Here is a 14,432-nt window from a genome sequence, read left to right on the forward strand (position 1 = left end):
GAGGCCTCACTTTAAAACACAGCTAGTGGTGATCCCAGCAGCATGGTGCTGGCAGAAATACATCACATCTGCATTTATTCCCAGCTCTCAGGAGAGAGGCAGGCAGATCTCTGTGAGCTCAAGGCCAGCCTGGTCTACAGAGTGAGCTCCAGGACAGCCTGAGCTGCTACACAGAGAAACCCTGTCTTGAAAGAAAAAAAAAAAAAAAAAAAGATCTATATGACATCAACCAATAGAGTCAGACAAAAACCCAGAAACAGGCAGAAATCTTACAGTCAATTGATTTTAAAAAAAAAAAGATTTTTTATGGTTGTCGTTTTTTGAGACAGGAATTCTCAAAAACTTGTGTGTAACCTTGGTTGTTATGGAATTTGCTTTGTAGACCAGGCTGGCCTCAAACTCACAGAGATCACCTTCCTCTGCCTCCAGAGTACTGGAATTAAAGGCCTATGCCACCACCACCTGGCAAAAAAAAACAAAAAATAAAAACAAACATTTTTCTTAACTTATTTTATGTGCATGAGTGCTTGCCTGCTATATGAGTGCCTGGACCCAATGGAGGCCAGAGGAAGGCACCAGATCCCCTGGGACTGGAGTTACTGATGCTTGTGAACCACCTTGTGGATGCCGGGAACTGAACCTAGGTCTTCTGTAGGAGCAGCCAGTGCTCCTAAATGCTGAGCCATCTCTCCAACCCCTGGAATCAATTGCCTGTGACAAAGGAGGCAAGAACACACTGGAGAAAGGACAGTCTTCAGTAAATGGTGCCGAGAGAACTGATTCCACACACAGAAAAGTTAAATGAGACTCTTACACCACACCACATCGAGAAATCAGCTGTCACATGGATTGCAGGCTTAGTCCTGAAGCCTGGAACTGTAGCTATCAGAAGACAGGGGTGCCTTTTAGACCTGGCGCCCAAGGCACTCTCACAGTTACGACAGTCACAGTCACAGGAGCCAAAAAGTCTAATGTCCATTAATGGATGAAGGGACAGAAGACGTGGTATAGACATGGAAGGCGAGGGCTGTGTGTGTGTAAGGCAGTCACAGCAGCTGGCCTCAGGCTCCCTAGTGCCGAGATGACAGTCACTATGCTCAATTATCATCCACTAGCCTTTATTTGATGGTGTGTGTGTGGGGGCGCACACATGCATAAGCTCATGCCATCTCATACACAGGTACATACATGTTGAGGTACGGGCTCATGAGGCAGCTCCCTCCTTCTACTCTGTTTCAAGACAAGGTCTCTTATTTTGTCCACTGTGCAGTGCAGTGCAGGCTCCTGCCTCAGCCTCAAATCTCAGTTTGGGGATGCCAGGATTACAGATGTGAGCTGTTGTCTCTGGCTCGTATATGAGTTCTAAGGATGGAAACCATGTCATCAGGCATTGCTTTTACCACCACCAAAAATGTTCTTCCCTCCTTTTTAACATTGATTTATGGGCTGGAAAGATGGCTCAGCCATTAAAGGCTAGACTCACAACCAAAAATATAACATTGATTTAGCTTTGTGTGCGCCATGGCACCTGTGTGGCGGACAGTGGCAACCATAAACCAAATTGCACAAGAGACTGAACTCAGACCATTTTGCTGTCCCCTCGTTTTTTATTTGTATTTTTTATTTTGGGGCAACTCAAACTCAAACAGGCTGGAACTCACTATGAGGTGCATGACCTTGAACTCCTGACCCTCCATCTCCTACCCCTCCAGAGCTAGGGAGTTACCAACACAGACTACAGACATATTCTGCTTTTCTTCTCTCTCTCTTTCTCTTCCTTCCTTTCTCTCCCCCTCTCTTCCTTGTTCCCTCCCCACCTCTTTCTTTCTGTTTTTTTGAGACAGGGTTTCTGTGTGGCCCTAGCAGTCCTGGAACTTGCTCTGTATACCAGGCTGGCCTTGAACTCACAGAGATCCGCCTGCTCTGCTTCCCTACTACTGGGATTAAAGGTTTGCGCTACCACCCATTGCCCAGCTCATCTTTGCTTTTCAAATGAAGGAGATTCATGCCAGGCACAGTGTTAACAGTGGTATGGTAAACATGTCTCCTATACCTGCAATCTACAGAAAAAACACTGATGTCAGATTCTTTTCTCGAGACAGACTTTCGTGTATCCCAGGTTACCTTTGAACTTCCTATGTAGCTGAGGATGACCTAGCAATGCAAGTCTTCCTCCACAGCCCCAGTGCTGCATGCACCGTCACAACTGGCTTGTGTAATGTTGCAGATCAGATCCAGGGCTCTGCATATACCAGGCACACACTTGGTCAGCTGAGCGGAATTCCTCATCATAAACTTAGCTTTATCATTTTTACCTAATATGTGTGTGTGTGTGTGTGTCTGTGTGTGTGTTTCTGTGTTCTGAAATATTATTTCAAGAGTGTTACATTTGGGGGCTGGAGAGATGGCTCAGTGGTTAAGAGCACTGACTGCTCTTCTAGAGGACCCAGGTTCAATTTCCAGCACGCATATGCCAGCTCATAACTGCCTATAACTCCAGTTTCAGAGGATCTGAGCTTCAACAGACATATATAGCCAAAATCCCACTGTATACCAAATAAATAATCTTTTTTTTAAAAAAAGAGTGTTACATTTGTTTATGCTGTATTTGTTTAATGATGCAAAGATATGTTGCACTTGTTTAACTCTGTGAAGTTGTGTTACTTTGCCTGTCTAAAACACCTGATTGGTCTAATAAAGAGATGAATGACTAATAGCAAGGTAGGAGAAAAGATAGGTGGGGCTTGCAGGCAAAGAGAATAAATAAATAGAAGGAGATAAAGAGAGATCTGGGAGGAAGGAAGGAGAAGACACCAGGGGCCAGCAATCCAGCCACACAGGAAGACATGGAGTAAAAAATAAAGAAAGGTATATAGAATAGAGAAAGGAAAAGCCCAGGTGTTTCTTCTGTTTGTGTGTTGCTTTCATAGGACAATAACTAAACTGCCTTGGCCTAGAGGCAAAAGGTAAATGGGATAATAAGTTAAGAAAGCCTGGCTAGGCGGCTGGAGAGATGGCTCAGAGGTTAAGAGCACTGCCTGCTCTTCCAAAGGTCCTGAGTTCAATTCCCAGCAACCACATGATGGCTCACAACCATCTGTAGTGAGATCTGGTGCTCTCTTCTGGCCAGCAGGCATACACACAGACAGAATATTGTATACATTAAAAAAAAAAGGATGACTAGCTGGGTGGTGGAACACTTGGGAGCCAGAGGCAGGCAGATCTCTGTTAGTTAAGGTCAGCCTGGCCTACAAAGCAAGTGTCAGGACAGACTCCAAAGCTACACAGAGAAACCACCTGGAAAAACAAAACAAACAAAAAAAGAAAATGAAAAGATGGCTAGAAATAAGCCAAACTAAGACCAGGCATTCATAAGTAAGAATAAGATTCCATGTATTTATTTGGGAGCTGGATGGTAAGCCCACCAAAGAGCCAGAATAAAACAACAACAGAAAAAACAAACCAACTACATTTCTGTTTGTGGGAACACCCATGTATGAGTGCAGATGGCTGAACAGTCTAGAAAGTATTGGATCCCCTAGAACTGAAGTTATAGGAGGTTGTGAACTGCCTGTAATTGTAGGAATTGAACCTGGGTCTATTAACAAGAGCAACAAATGCTCTCAACTACTGAGCCAGGCCTCCAGGATGTGTTAATCCTGAACCATGTCTCCAGTCCACAACGTTGTCTTTTTCCTTTTTTATCTTTTTTCCTTTTTTAAATAAAATTTCACATGCCAGTGCAGTAGGCAGGTTGCTGTCTTAAAATTGTCATAGGTTAAATACTGTTCCATGTGCAGGAAATATCCTTATCCACCCCCTAGTTTTGAGGACTTTGTGTATTCCAGCTTCTATGGACAGGAAACACTCTTACACAACATACTTCCCAGGCTCATCCCTTTAAAAGCGGGTTGAAATGAGTGGGCAGTGGTGGTGCAAACCCTTAATCCCAGCACTCAGGAGGCAGAGGCAGGTGGGTATCAGTGAGTTCGAGGCCAGCCTGGTCTACAGAGTGAGTTCCAGTACAGCCAGGGCTACACAGAGAAACCCTGTCTTAAGAAAAAAAAGGGGAAAAAAAGTTGGAACGAATGACCCATGACTCTAGCGTAGGCTTTTCAAACCGCTTTCTACAGCCTTACTAGCAAGCTTCAGCCCCGGGCTGCTGTCAGCAGCTACAGCCTGCACTTGCGTCCTTTTGCCAGTCAATCTAGAGGAATCTTTGGCTCATTTGGTGGCTCAATTATGGGTAGACAAGGATGGGTCAGACAGACCTGGGCTTCTGTCCTGTTCAAGCAACTTGATTTTCCAGGCCTGTGTAAAGGTTAAATATGCGGCCCCTAGGGCGGCGCTACAGGCCTTGCAGGAGGCTCACGAGGCGAGGCGGAGCCAGACTTGGCAGCGACCAATGACAAGCGGGTACTGCGGTGTCACGCCCAGGCCGTGTCTCAAAAGGGCAGAGGAAAGGCTTGGAGGACACTCGCACGGGCTGGTCCGAGGCTCCTGCTCCTATCACCTCGACCGCGCTCGCCCTCCTGGAGGCCATGCGTGCGCTGCGGGTTGGCCTGACCCTGGCGCTAGGCGCGGGACTGGGAGCCGCGGCAGAGCACTGGCGACGTCGGGCTGGGGGAGCGCCGGGGCTGCTGAGCCGGGTTCCAGTGTTGCCCGTGGTCGCGGCCGATCTGCCCGCGCTCCCGGGAGGGCCGGCGGGCGGCACCGGGGAGCTGGCCAAGTACGGGCTGCCCGGCGTGGCGCAGCTCCGGAGCCGCGAGTCCTATGTGTTGAGCTACGACCCGCGCACGCGCGGTGCGCTCTGGGTGTTAGAGCAACTGCGGCCCGAGCGGCTCCGCGGCGACGGCGACCGCAGTGCCTGCGACTTCCGAGAGGACGACTCTGTGCATGCGTACCACCGTGCCACCAACGCGGACTACCGCGGTAGCGGCTTTGACCGCGGGCACTTGGCCGCCGCCGCCAACCATCGCTGGAGCCAGCGGGCGATGAACGACACCTTCTACCTGAGCAACGTGGCCCCGCAGGTAGACGTGGTCCCTGGTCACCTCCCTGACTTCAACGCCTAGTTCTGACTTAATGCGTGCACCCTTGCAGGAGGGAAGAGCCCTATAGTCAGACGGGGTTTGAATTTACACGAAGTACTTACTGGGAGCATCCCTCCAGCCTCCTGTGGGAAACTGTCTGCAGCAATGACAGTAAGATACCCGGTGTACTTCCCGAGGGAACCCAGGAGGTTGCCTACTCTGTACCATCTGGCCTGCAGCAGCTGCCAGGAAAACAGCTGGCACGAAGTTGAGCTGTTGGCACCAGTCACATCACTCTGAACATTGTTAACACTGCACCTGCTCCCAGTAGGATCTTGATATGTGAACTAGGTTCTTGGAACATCCATCCAGGATGAACGGGCATGGGGCACAGCTCCCCCCTTCCCCAGCGCTTGTTCTGGGGCCTGGTGGGCTCAAGGGGCCTAGGGGATCTCTAAAGAATTAATCCCTCCTTCCTTGGTTCTTTAGCCTAGGAAAGGATGGTGTGGCTAGCGGTGGTCAGCTCTATGACACTCAACCTCTGAAGTCACAGAGCCTCGAGGAGCGACCCCTTTGAGCCTTTGTCCCCCACTTGCTTGGCCACCTCCTTAGGACCCTGGGCATTCCTAAAGGAAGAAGGTCCCGGGTATGGTCCTGAGCCTTGCTGCTTCCACCAGGTGCCGCACCTCAACCAGAATGCCTGGAACAACCTGGAGAAGTACAGCCGCAGCTTGACTCGCACCTACCAAAATGTCTACGTCTGCACGGGGCCTCTTTTCCTGCCCAGGTAAGCCTGTGGCTGACAGAGCCTCCCACTTACTCTCTGTCCCAGGCTTTGTTTCATGGTAGCCAGAGACCTTTGGGTGGCCTAGAATGGTCCTTTGCCCACAGTTACTAGGCCCCAAATCTGCCTCTGCCACCGTCTTTTGACACACCGTGGCACCTCTCTAACCCACGTTGCTGTACCAGGCTCTCACCTTTGCCTTTCCTGTACTTGAGGCATTCCTTCCCATGGTCAGTCCTGCCGGATGGCCGAGCTAACCTCCTCCCAACAAGAGAAAACCTTGTGATGGGCACCGGCTGGATGGGCAAGGAAGCTGCTGAGTATCAGGCCCTGTGCTGGGACTATCCCACTGTCATGGCCCTCACACCTCGCTTGGTGTCCTGCCTATGGGGACAGGTAGTAGTCACATGTCCGCATGGGTGAATTCAAGATCTAGAGAGCTCATTCCTCTAGCAGCATTTATTGCCACCCATTCTGTCTGAAGCAACAATGGGCAGAAAAGCGTAGGATTAAGCATTGGTCCCCACCTTACGGAGTTCCTAGACCCAAAGAGACAACCAGGCATGGCACATAAATTTCTTGTTGGAAGTCAGGGAGGGCTTCCTGGAAGGGGTGGCCTTGTGTCCAACCACGCCTCCTAGCCACGTTTGCCTGGGTCTTTCCACAGGACGGAGGCTGATGGGAAGTCCTATGTAAAGTACCAGGTTATCGGGAAGAACCACGTGGCAGTGCCCACACACTTCTTCAAGGTGCTCATCCTGGAGGCCACCAGCGGGCAGATTGAGCTGCGTTCCTATGTGATGCCCAATGCCCCTGTGGACGAGACCATCCCTTTGGAGTGTTTCCTGGTGCCCATCGAGAGCATTGAGCGGGCCTCGGGACTGCTCTTCGTGCCCAATATCCTGGCGCGAGCTGGGAACCTTAAGGCCATCACTGCTGGCAGCAAGTGAGGGAGACTGGGCTGGCTCATATTAAAGGTGGTTATTTTTGTAGACACGTCATGACCGTGTTTGTTCCTGGTGACCCTCTATTTTCTGCTGCTTCTCCATCCTGGATCCGCAAGGCTGTCAGGTGGGAACCTGCCTGCGTGAGACCAGGTTGCAGGGCAGCCAGGGAGATGAGTACGGCCTCCTGGGAGGAAAGAAGTTGGCTGTCCAGCTCCTCCTTGTCTTCACAGCCAGCTGCCCAAGACCCAGGAAGGATAAGAGGATGGGCGGGGCCTCAGGAACAGTCAGAAGCTGCAGTCACCACCCCCGAGACTGGTGGAGAAACGGCCGCTGCCCCCCAACCCCCATAGTAACCCATAGGGACAGCAGTCCATGCTGGCCTCAGGGACGGTTGCACAAATCCCATGGATGCTCTGGTCTTGTGGGACATTTTTCCCCAGCACAGAAATGTTGACATCTAGAGGGACCTAAGATACCACCAAGGAAGCAGAGGCCCTGAATGGGCACAGGCAGGTTACCTGGTTCCCTCAAACTGGGAACATAAGACTACTACAGGCCCAGGACTTGCAACCCTATGGCTCTTATATCTTGTCCCTGCCAATAGTTTGCTGTGTAAGGGCCCCATCTTCAGAAAAGATATTTAGGCTGAGGCTGGGGAGATGGCCTCAGTGGTTACGAGCACTGGCTACTTTTCCAGAGGTCCTGAGTTCAATTCCCAGCAACCACATGGTGGCTCACAACTGTCTATACCTGTAGTCTCATGGGCTCTGATGCCCTCTACTGATGTGCAGAAGTACACACAGACAAAACATCCATATATAAAACACATAAATCAATCTTCAGAAGGGTTACCAGGAGAACTGGGTACCTGTGGCTGTGGCTCACCTCAGTGCGGATGGTACGGCTGCCCTGGCTGGGGCATGTGTTGACATAAAAGTCGAAGAGGACACTGGGTTCAGACACTTCCAGGTTGGGGTCAGCATCCACTCCAGCTTCCAGCCCTTGGAGGCCCCCGAACACCACAAGAGCATGCCTGGTACCAGAGAAAGGGAGTCACTGACTTCAAGACTCCACAGGATATAGTCCCCAGAGCTTCAGGTCTCCACCCCATGTACAGTAGGGCCCAGTCCCTGCCCTAAGCAGCACGCACCTGAAGCTGGGCAGCTGGGCAGAGGCCACGTTAGAGCCACGTTCTGATGTCCCAATGGTCAAATCATACCCATCCTGGAAGGGAGCCTCAGCAAACACAGCACCTGGGGGTGGGGCCTGCTCAGTGGGGTCCTGCTCTTGGCTGTGTGTCTAGCACATCGCAAGGGCAGGTGGAGAGAGCTCAGTAAAGGAGGTCCTCTACTGCTCTTGGGAAGCTGAGGGCAGGGAATGGTGGCGTTGAAGCCTGGCTGAGGAGCACAGGGTGGGCAGGAAGAGCTCCCAAACCCTAGACAGCGGCCTCACACTTGCTTCAGAGGGCTTTCTTGGTCTGGTGTTTGAGACAAGGTCTTGCTGTCTCCTGAGCTGGCCTCAGCTTTACACTGAGATTCCTGTGTAGGCCTCCTGGTGCTGGGAACCAATCACATCCTGCTCTCAAGTGTTCTTAGCATTCCAAACATGTTTGGGGAGACCAGAGATGGCACCACCTAAATATACCATCTAGGACAGAGGGACATTCAGGGAAGGAGCTTCTGTCCTTACTGAGACAGGAGGCCAGGCGGACGGTGTAACCCCAGTAGAGACCGGCTTTGGTGCGGGGGTCCTGTGAAGACACGACTGTTCCCTTATATGTCTTGCATTCTGAGGAACAGAACAGGCTATGAACACCAAGGAGACAGGGAGGCAGGAGGAGGCTCTGAGCCAAGCAACTGTAAAGGCTGAGGAAGCTTCCAGATACCCGGGAGCTGCTTTTGGTTCAGTCGCACGGTCACCCGAAGTCCGGGCTCCAGTTTCTTGTCAATCTTCACCTCCTGTGGAGAAGCTAGAGGAAATGAGTGCCACACCTCAAAGGGGCAACGTTCTCAGAGACCCAGTGGAGGAGTCTGGTGCTAGGCTGACCTGCCACCCTGCTTCTGGCACTGAGTGGGGCCTGCTAAGAGGGACTGTTCTTGCAGAATAATTATCACAGGGCACTGGTCAGAAATAGAAATCTGGGGCTTAGGACATGGAATCAGTGTCTACAAAGAGATGAAGTCACAGGCTTCCTCCACGTGGTGGCTTCGCCACTTATGAGCTGTAAGCATCTGAGGTCAGTTAACTCCTCTGAGCCACAGTTTCCTCATCTGTGGAATAGCAGACTATAAACGAGCTACCAGATCTGCAAGACGGCTCACACTCCATCCCAGGCCTGATGACTGGAGGTTACTCCCCCACAGTTCCTCCTTGGCATGTGCACGCTTACCCACACATTCACACCCACATAAAAAGGAAAAATTTTTAAAAATCACCTAACCCCAAAACCAGCAAAGCTGAGAATGTACTTCAATTATAGAGCACAAAAGTAAATAATAAACAAACCGCCCTGACAACACTGAGTTTGGTCCTGGCTTCTCTCTATCATTTTTATTTCATGGGGTATTTTGCCCTGCAATGTTGTCTGTGTATCATGTTCACGCCATGGAGGCCAGAAGAGGGCATCAGAGCCCCTGGCACAGTTGGTTTGTGAGCCACCATGTGGGTGCTGGGACCTGAACTAGGGTCCTCTGCAGGAGTAGCCTGCTCTGAACTGCTGAGCCAGCTCTCCAGCTTCTCTGGGTTCATCTCTTAAGCCCTGCTTTGGGTACTTCTCTGGTCCAGTTAGCAACAACTGGTGTTTCACAGCAGGCTAGAGCCCAGGTCTCCCTATTCTTATGTCCACGCCTGTCCTCCACGGCTAGCGGGTGTCCTCAAGGTGTATGCAGCCCTCCTCCATTCCTACCTTCTTCATCCCACAGTTGACCAGAGAGCCGTGGCCAGCCTTGGTGGGCCGGTCCACCACGACGCCTTCTCGGAACTCCGATTCCTCGTCCTGCCGCATGTGGTGAGGGCTGTCCAAGGGGTTGAGGATCCCTGAGCAGGGAACGGGAGGGGGGTGATGTCAGGTCCAGGCCCCACTCTCAGGCCCGTTCCCCCACTTTAGTAAGCGGGGCTAAAGAATGTCTCAGTGCCCAGGGATGAGCCAGGCACACCAGCCATACCTGCGAACTGCAGATCCTGGTGTTTGGGGAAGAAGGCCTTTCTCAAGTACCTGGGGAAGAATGCAGTTGTCAGGACCTTCCTGGGGAGCTGCTTCCCCGCTACATCCAAGGGGACACCACCCTCACCTCACACCTGTCAGGACCTCCCTGGGGAGCTGCTTCCCCGCTACAACCCATGGGACACTACCCTCACCTCACACTTACTGTGGACACTCCAGGTACTGCAGGATGCGGGCCAGCTGTACACATGCCTGCCCCTTCTTGCCAACTCCCCTGAATTCCCCTTCCACAGTCCTGGAAAGATAAAGACAGGGCTTAGGATGCAAGTGCAGGGCTGGAGAGGCGGCTTATCCAGATGAGGGCTCTTGCTCCCAGCCCTGAAAACTTAAGTTCCATGTCCAGAACCCCCACGAGGAAAGAACTGACGACCTGACTCCACAAGTTGTTTTCCTTATTTGTTTTTTTGAGATAGGGTTTCTCTTGTAGATCAGCCTGTCCTCCAACTCAGAGATCCACCTCTGCCTCCCCAGTGCTGGGATTAAAGGCGTGCGCCACCACCGCCTGGCCTAAATTGTCATTTGATCTCCACAACCACACTAGTGTGTGTATACAAGCACCATAAATAAATATTAAACAGGCACAAAATGAGGTCTTAAAGCCGAATGGTATGCAGCTTCAATGATAGAACATACGCAAATCCCAAGTTCAATCTCCAGCACCACGGGAGAAGAGATACAACTGCAGCTGACTCTGAGAGCTCCTCCCACCCAGTGTGAGCATCCTTGCCTCTGAGAGTTCCTCCCACCCAGTGTGAGCATCCTTGTCTCTGAGAGCTTCTCCCAACCAGTGTGAGCATCCTTGTCTCTGAGAGCTCCTCCCACCCAGTGTGAGCATCCTTGTCTCTGAGAGCTCCTCCCACCCAGTGTGAGAATCCTTGCCTCTAAGAGCTCCTCCCACCCAGTATGACCATCCTTGCCTCTGAAAGCTCCTCCCACCCAGTGTGAGTGTCCCCGCCTCTACAAAATAAGGATTATAATGTGGGTACTTTGAAAGAGTCAGGCAGCCGGGCGGTGGTGGCGCATGCCTTTAATCCCAGCACTCGGGAGGCAGAGGCAGGCGGATCTCTGAGTTCGAGACCAGCCTGGTCTACAAGAGCTAGATCCAGGACAGGCTCTAGAAACTACAGGGAAACCCTGTCTCGAAAAACCAAAGAGTCAGGCAGGCGACAAGGGACAGGACAAAGTCACAGCCAAGCCTGGCAGCCCTCCCCTTCCCTCCCCATGAAGACTCACTTGGTATCTTGGCCCTCTTCATCGAACACCACAATCTCGTCCACACAGAAGATGGTGCAGGCTCTGGCAATCTGGCCAGCCAGATAGGTGCGAAGCTCAGGTGACTGTGCGTTGTCCAGGATGGAGCCTGGCAGGGCTACACTCAGAGTGTAAGGCCGTCCTAGCAGGGGCAAGGGGTGCACCTGGTCAGCCTGACATGGCTCAGAGTAAGAGAACTGTCTAAATGGGAGGAGCTTCAGTCTCTTCAGGAAGAACCGGACCAAAGTCTCCAAGGCTTCCCAGAGAGCAAGGTCAAGCAGTGGTCAGCAGCACTGGCCTACGTCCAGATCCTGGCTCAGCTCTGAGATACCTTATTTACCAGCTATCAGGTGTAGATGAGACCCATTAAAATCAGGCTGTTCTCACACAGGCCCTAAGATGGATTCCCAACACAACTGTCTGTAACTACAGTCCCATGGGATCCGACGCCCTCTTGTTTCCAGAAGTACATGCAGACAAAACACCTATATACGTAAAATGAATAAATCTTTAAAAGACAGCAAAAATATAAAAAGCATCTGATGTAAGCTCCAGGAAGCATCAAGTCTGTCCTCTGCCTGTAGGTTCCACACCTATGGATTCAATCAACCCAGACTGGAAACAAATATATACACATATTTGTGCACACACATACACAACATGTATAAATCGCTGACTTGTTGTAGGCTAATCTTTTTGTACACTGTGAAGATGTGTCTTTGCCAAGGCGCCTTCTGATTGGTTTTAAAAAGAGCTGACTAGCCAATAGGGGCAGGAGAGGCTAGGTGGGATGGGGGGGCGGGTAAGAGGCCATGAGTCTGGACTCTCAGGAGATGCCTGTGAGCACAGACCAAGTCGGAGATCCAGAATGGAGGGTAGATAAAAATGCCACGTGGAAGAACGTAGATTAATAGAAGCAGGTTAATTTAAGTTATAATAGCTAGTTAGGGACAAGTCTAAGCTAAGGCTGAGCTTTCACAATTAAGAAGTCTCGGGGATGAGAGATGGCTCAGGGGTTAAACTTCACCAACTGAAGGGCAGGAGCATCTACAGAAGACCAGTGGAAAGCTCCTGAAATCACTGCCCTTCGGCTAAGTGTTCTGCCTGCAGGGACTAAGTGGTGGGGAGCTGAGATATGAGCTAAGTCGCCTTGCAGTAGAGGAGCATCCATATTCTGTCCCTCCTGGGTTTCTTTATCTGAACGAGGTGACACATAGACATCATTTCCAGAGTCCTTGAACAGAGGATTTATCACCACCACCGAGGCCAGCTGCTGAGCTCTACATGGGTACAATGTTACCTCTCCCACATACCCACCAGTGAAAGAGGATACTTTTGGTTTTGTTTGTTTTAGACACAGCTGCACTACTTTCCCGGGACTAGCCCTTAACTCTCTATCCTCCTGCCTCAGAGTCCCAGGTATTGAGAATGATTGCTATATGTATCACAACAACCAGAAAAAGATAGTCTGTTGGGAGAATATACTAACCCAGGACGCTCAGGGAAGTAACGTGAGAGGAAGAAAGAAAACCAGGTCCGGAAGCATATAAGCAGGACTCCTGGCTGTTACGCTGTACACTCTGTCCGGCAGCACCACTAGTCATAATGTCAGAACAAGCCACAGCCACAGCCTGCTCAGTTTGTCTTTTTTTTAAAAATTTATTTAACTTATTTTATTTGCATTGCCATCAGATGCCCTGGAACTGGACTTACAGACAGTTGTGAGCTGCCAAGTGGGTGCTGGGAAGAGCAGCCAGTGCTCTTAACCACTGAGTCAGCTCTCCAGCCCCCAGTTTTTCTTTTTCATTGTTTTCTGGACCATTTTCAGCATGTATTAGATACAATGGGAAGATAAATATTTTCATTATGAAATTATATTAAAAATGTAACCAAAGCACTCAGAGAGTGCTCAAGAGGTCTGAGCCAAGGGTGGGCTGCTGAGCGAATGCTTGCCTACTATGAATAAAGGCTCTGGCCTTTATTCATAAAGTCCCTCACTTAAAGGGAAAAAAAAAAAGAGAAAGAGAGGGAGGGAGAAAAATGAAGGGAAAGAGAGAAAGAGAAGGAGAAAGCAAAGGAGAGAGGGACAGAGGATAGAGGAGCAAGAGAGGAGTGTGAGGGTCGGCTGGAGGCCACGACCTGTGTCCTCCCCAGGATCCAGCGCTTACCCTGGCCTCTACTTTGGGCAGCAGCCTCCTCCTCCTCCTGGCGCTTAGCCTGTTCCTCCTGGGCTCGCTGCCGCTCCAGTTTTTTCATCATTTTGAGGTCTTTCCACTTCTTTTTCTCCTCCTTCTCTGGAGAAGAATTGGTGGGGGAAGAGGACCCCATAATGAGATTTCCCTCTCACTGAAGCAGTCTGGGCTCAGCCTGCAGGGCATTAGGTGGCCTGGGGAAAGAGAGGGCTCAGCCCTTACTTACTCTGCTGCTTCCATTTTCGCCATTCAACCCTTTGGCCGTGTTCACCCTGGAAGAGCAGGAGGAAGAATGAGAGCCTAAACGGTCACACATCGGCGGGGAGCATCGTTGCCGGACTCCAGCCATCTGAATTCCCCAAACCAGGCAGGAGCACAGGGATTCGCTGTGCTCAGAGCCTGGGATTAGCCTCGGCACAGTAACCAACCGGGAAGTTCAGGAATAAATTCCCATAGGACAAAAGAAGAAACTGAGGCAAGGGAAGAGCGGTCGGGCCACAGCGTTGCCCTAGGAATCAGAAGAAGTCAGGAAAGGGCTCGGCAGCGTGAGCACCGCCGCCCAGCGGAATGTAGCCCGGGCCAGCTCACATCACAAGCTCAGGCCCCGAGAGAGCGGCGAGGAGGGACCTCCCGGACCGACACCGGCGAGATGCCGCGGCGCCCCGGCCTTGCCCGGAGCCCCACCCGCTGCCACTTACTGGACCACACGGTCGCTTCCTCGGGTGCTCCGCCATGTTTCTGGAACACCACGCGCTTCCCAATCAGCCCCGCCTTTTCCGGCCACACCTCCGCGGAGCTGCCCAATCGAAGTCATTGGGAGGTGGAGCGCGGACACTCCCGGTGCAGGGGCGCGGGCCGCGGTGCTGGTGCCTCTCCAGGACAAATGAGTTTCCAGTAGTGTGGTCACTTCGGGCCCTCCCAATCGGTAACAGGACGACATTCAGCTTCCATGTTGTATGTAAGGAGACCCTACTGGAAATTACTTTAGGAGTAGTTTAATCC

At 51.4% G+C, this 14,432-nt stretch overlaps 2 protein-coding genes across 3 annotated transcripts; one reads left to right on the forward strand and one right to left on the reverse strand.

Moving 5' to 3' along the window:
• The first annotated feature begins 4,452 nt into the window (after nt 1–4,452).
• On the forward strand, nt 4,453–6,811 carry Endog (endonuclease G). The gene is made up of 3 exons (XM_038337989.2): nt 4,453–5,033; nt 5,711–5,820; nt 6,485–6,811. The coding sequence occupies exons 1-3, from the start codon at nt 4,542–4,544 to the stop codon at nt 6,765–6,767; spliced, it is 885 nt and encodes a 294-aa protein (XP_038193917.1). The 5' UTR covers nt 4,453–4,541; the 3' UTR covers nt 6,768–6,811.
• Spout1 (SPOUT domain containing methyltransferase 1) lies at nt 6,262–14,191 on the reverse strand. 2 transcript variants are annotated; one of them, XM_038337987.2, is made up of 12 exons: nt 14,129–14,191; nt 13,657–13,702; nt 13,407–13,532; nt 11,221–11,380; nt 10,133–10,222; nt 9,929–9,978; nt 9,670–9,800; nt 8,650–8,722; nt 8,454–8,552; nt 7,915–8,017; nt 7,650–7,797; nt 6,262–6,948 (listed from the first exon to the last, which is right to left on the reverse strand). In XM_038337987.2, the coding sequence occupies exons 1-12, from the start codon at nt 14,162–14,164 to the stop codon at nt 6,799–6,801; spliced, it is 1,212 nt and encodes a 403-aa protein (XP_038193915.1). In that variant the 5' UTR covers nt 14,165–14,191; the 3' UTR covers nt 6,262–6,798. The 2 variants fall into 2 exon arrangements, with proteins under 2 accessions (XP_038193915.1, XP_038193916.1); XM_038337988.2 differs by having other exon boundaries at nt 6,262–6,998.
• Between the last annotated feature and the right edge of the window lie 241 nt (nt 14,192–14,432).

The sequence above is a fragment of the Arvicola amphibius genome, chromosome 7, assembly GCF_903992535.2.
Source record: "Arvicola amphibius chromosome 7, mArvAmp1.2, whole genome shotgun sequence".
Classification (NCBI taxonomy): domain Eukaryota; kingdom Metazoa; phylum Chordata; class Mammalia; order Rodentia; family Cricetidae; genus Arvicola; species Arvicola amphibius.

Bases quoted from the DNA above. Each gene is read 5' to 3' on its own strand.
- Spout1 (XM_038337987.2), bottom strand. From the start codon at position 14,164: ATGGCGGAGCACCCGAGGAAGCGACCGTGTGGTCCA. The intron at 9,979-10,132 runs GTAAGTGTGAGG...ATTCTTCCCCAG, and splicing joins CAGTACCTGGAGTGTCCACA to GTACTTGAGAAAGGCCTTCT. The intron at 8,553-8,649 runs GTATCTGGAAGC...TCTGTTCCTCAG, and splicing joins GAACCAAAAGCAGCTCCCGG to AATGCAAGACATATAAGGGA.
- Endog (XM_038337989.2), top strand. From the start codon at position 4,542: ATGCGTGCGCTGCGGGTTGGCCTGACCCTGGCGCTAGGCGCGGGACTG. The intron at 5,034-5,710 runs GTAGACGTGGTC...TGCTTCCACCAG, and splicing joins TGAGCAACGTGGCCCCGCAG to GTGCCGCACCTCAACCAGAA. The intron at 5,821-6,484 runs GTAAGCCTGTGG...GTCTTTCCACAG, and splicing joins GGGCCTCTTTTCCTGCCCAG to GACGGAGGCTGATGGGAAGT.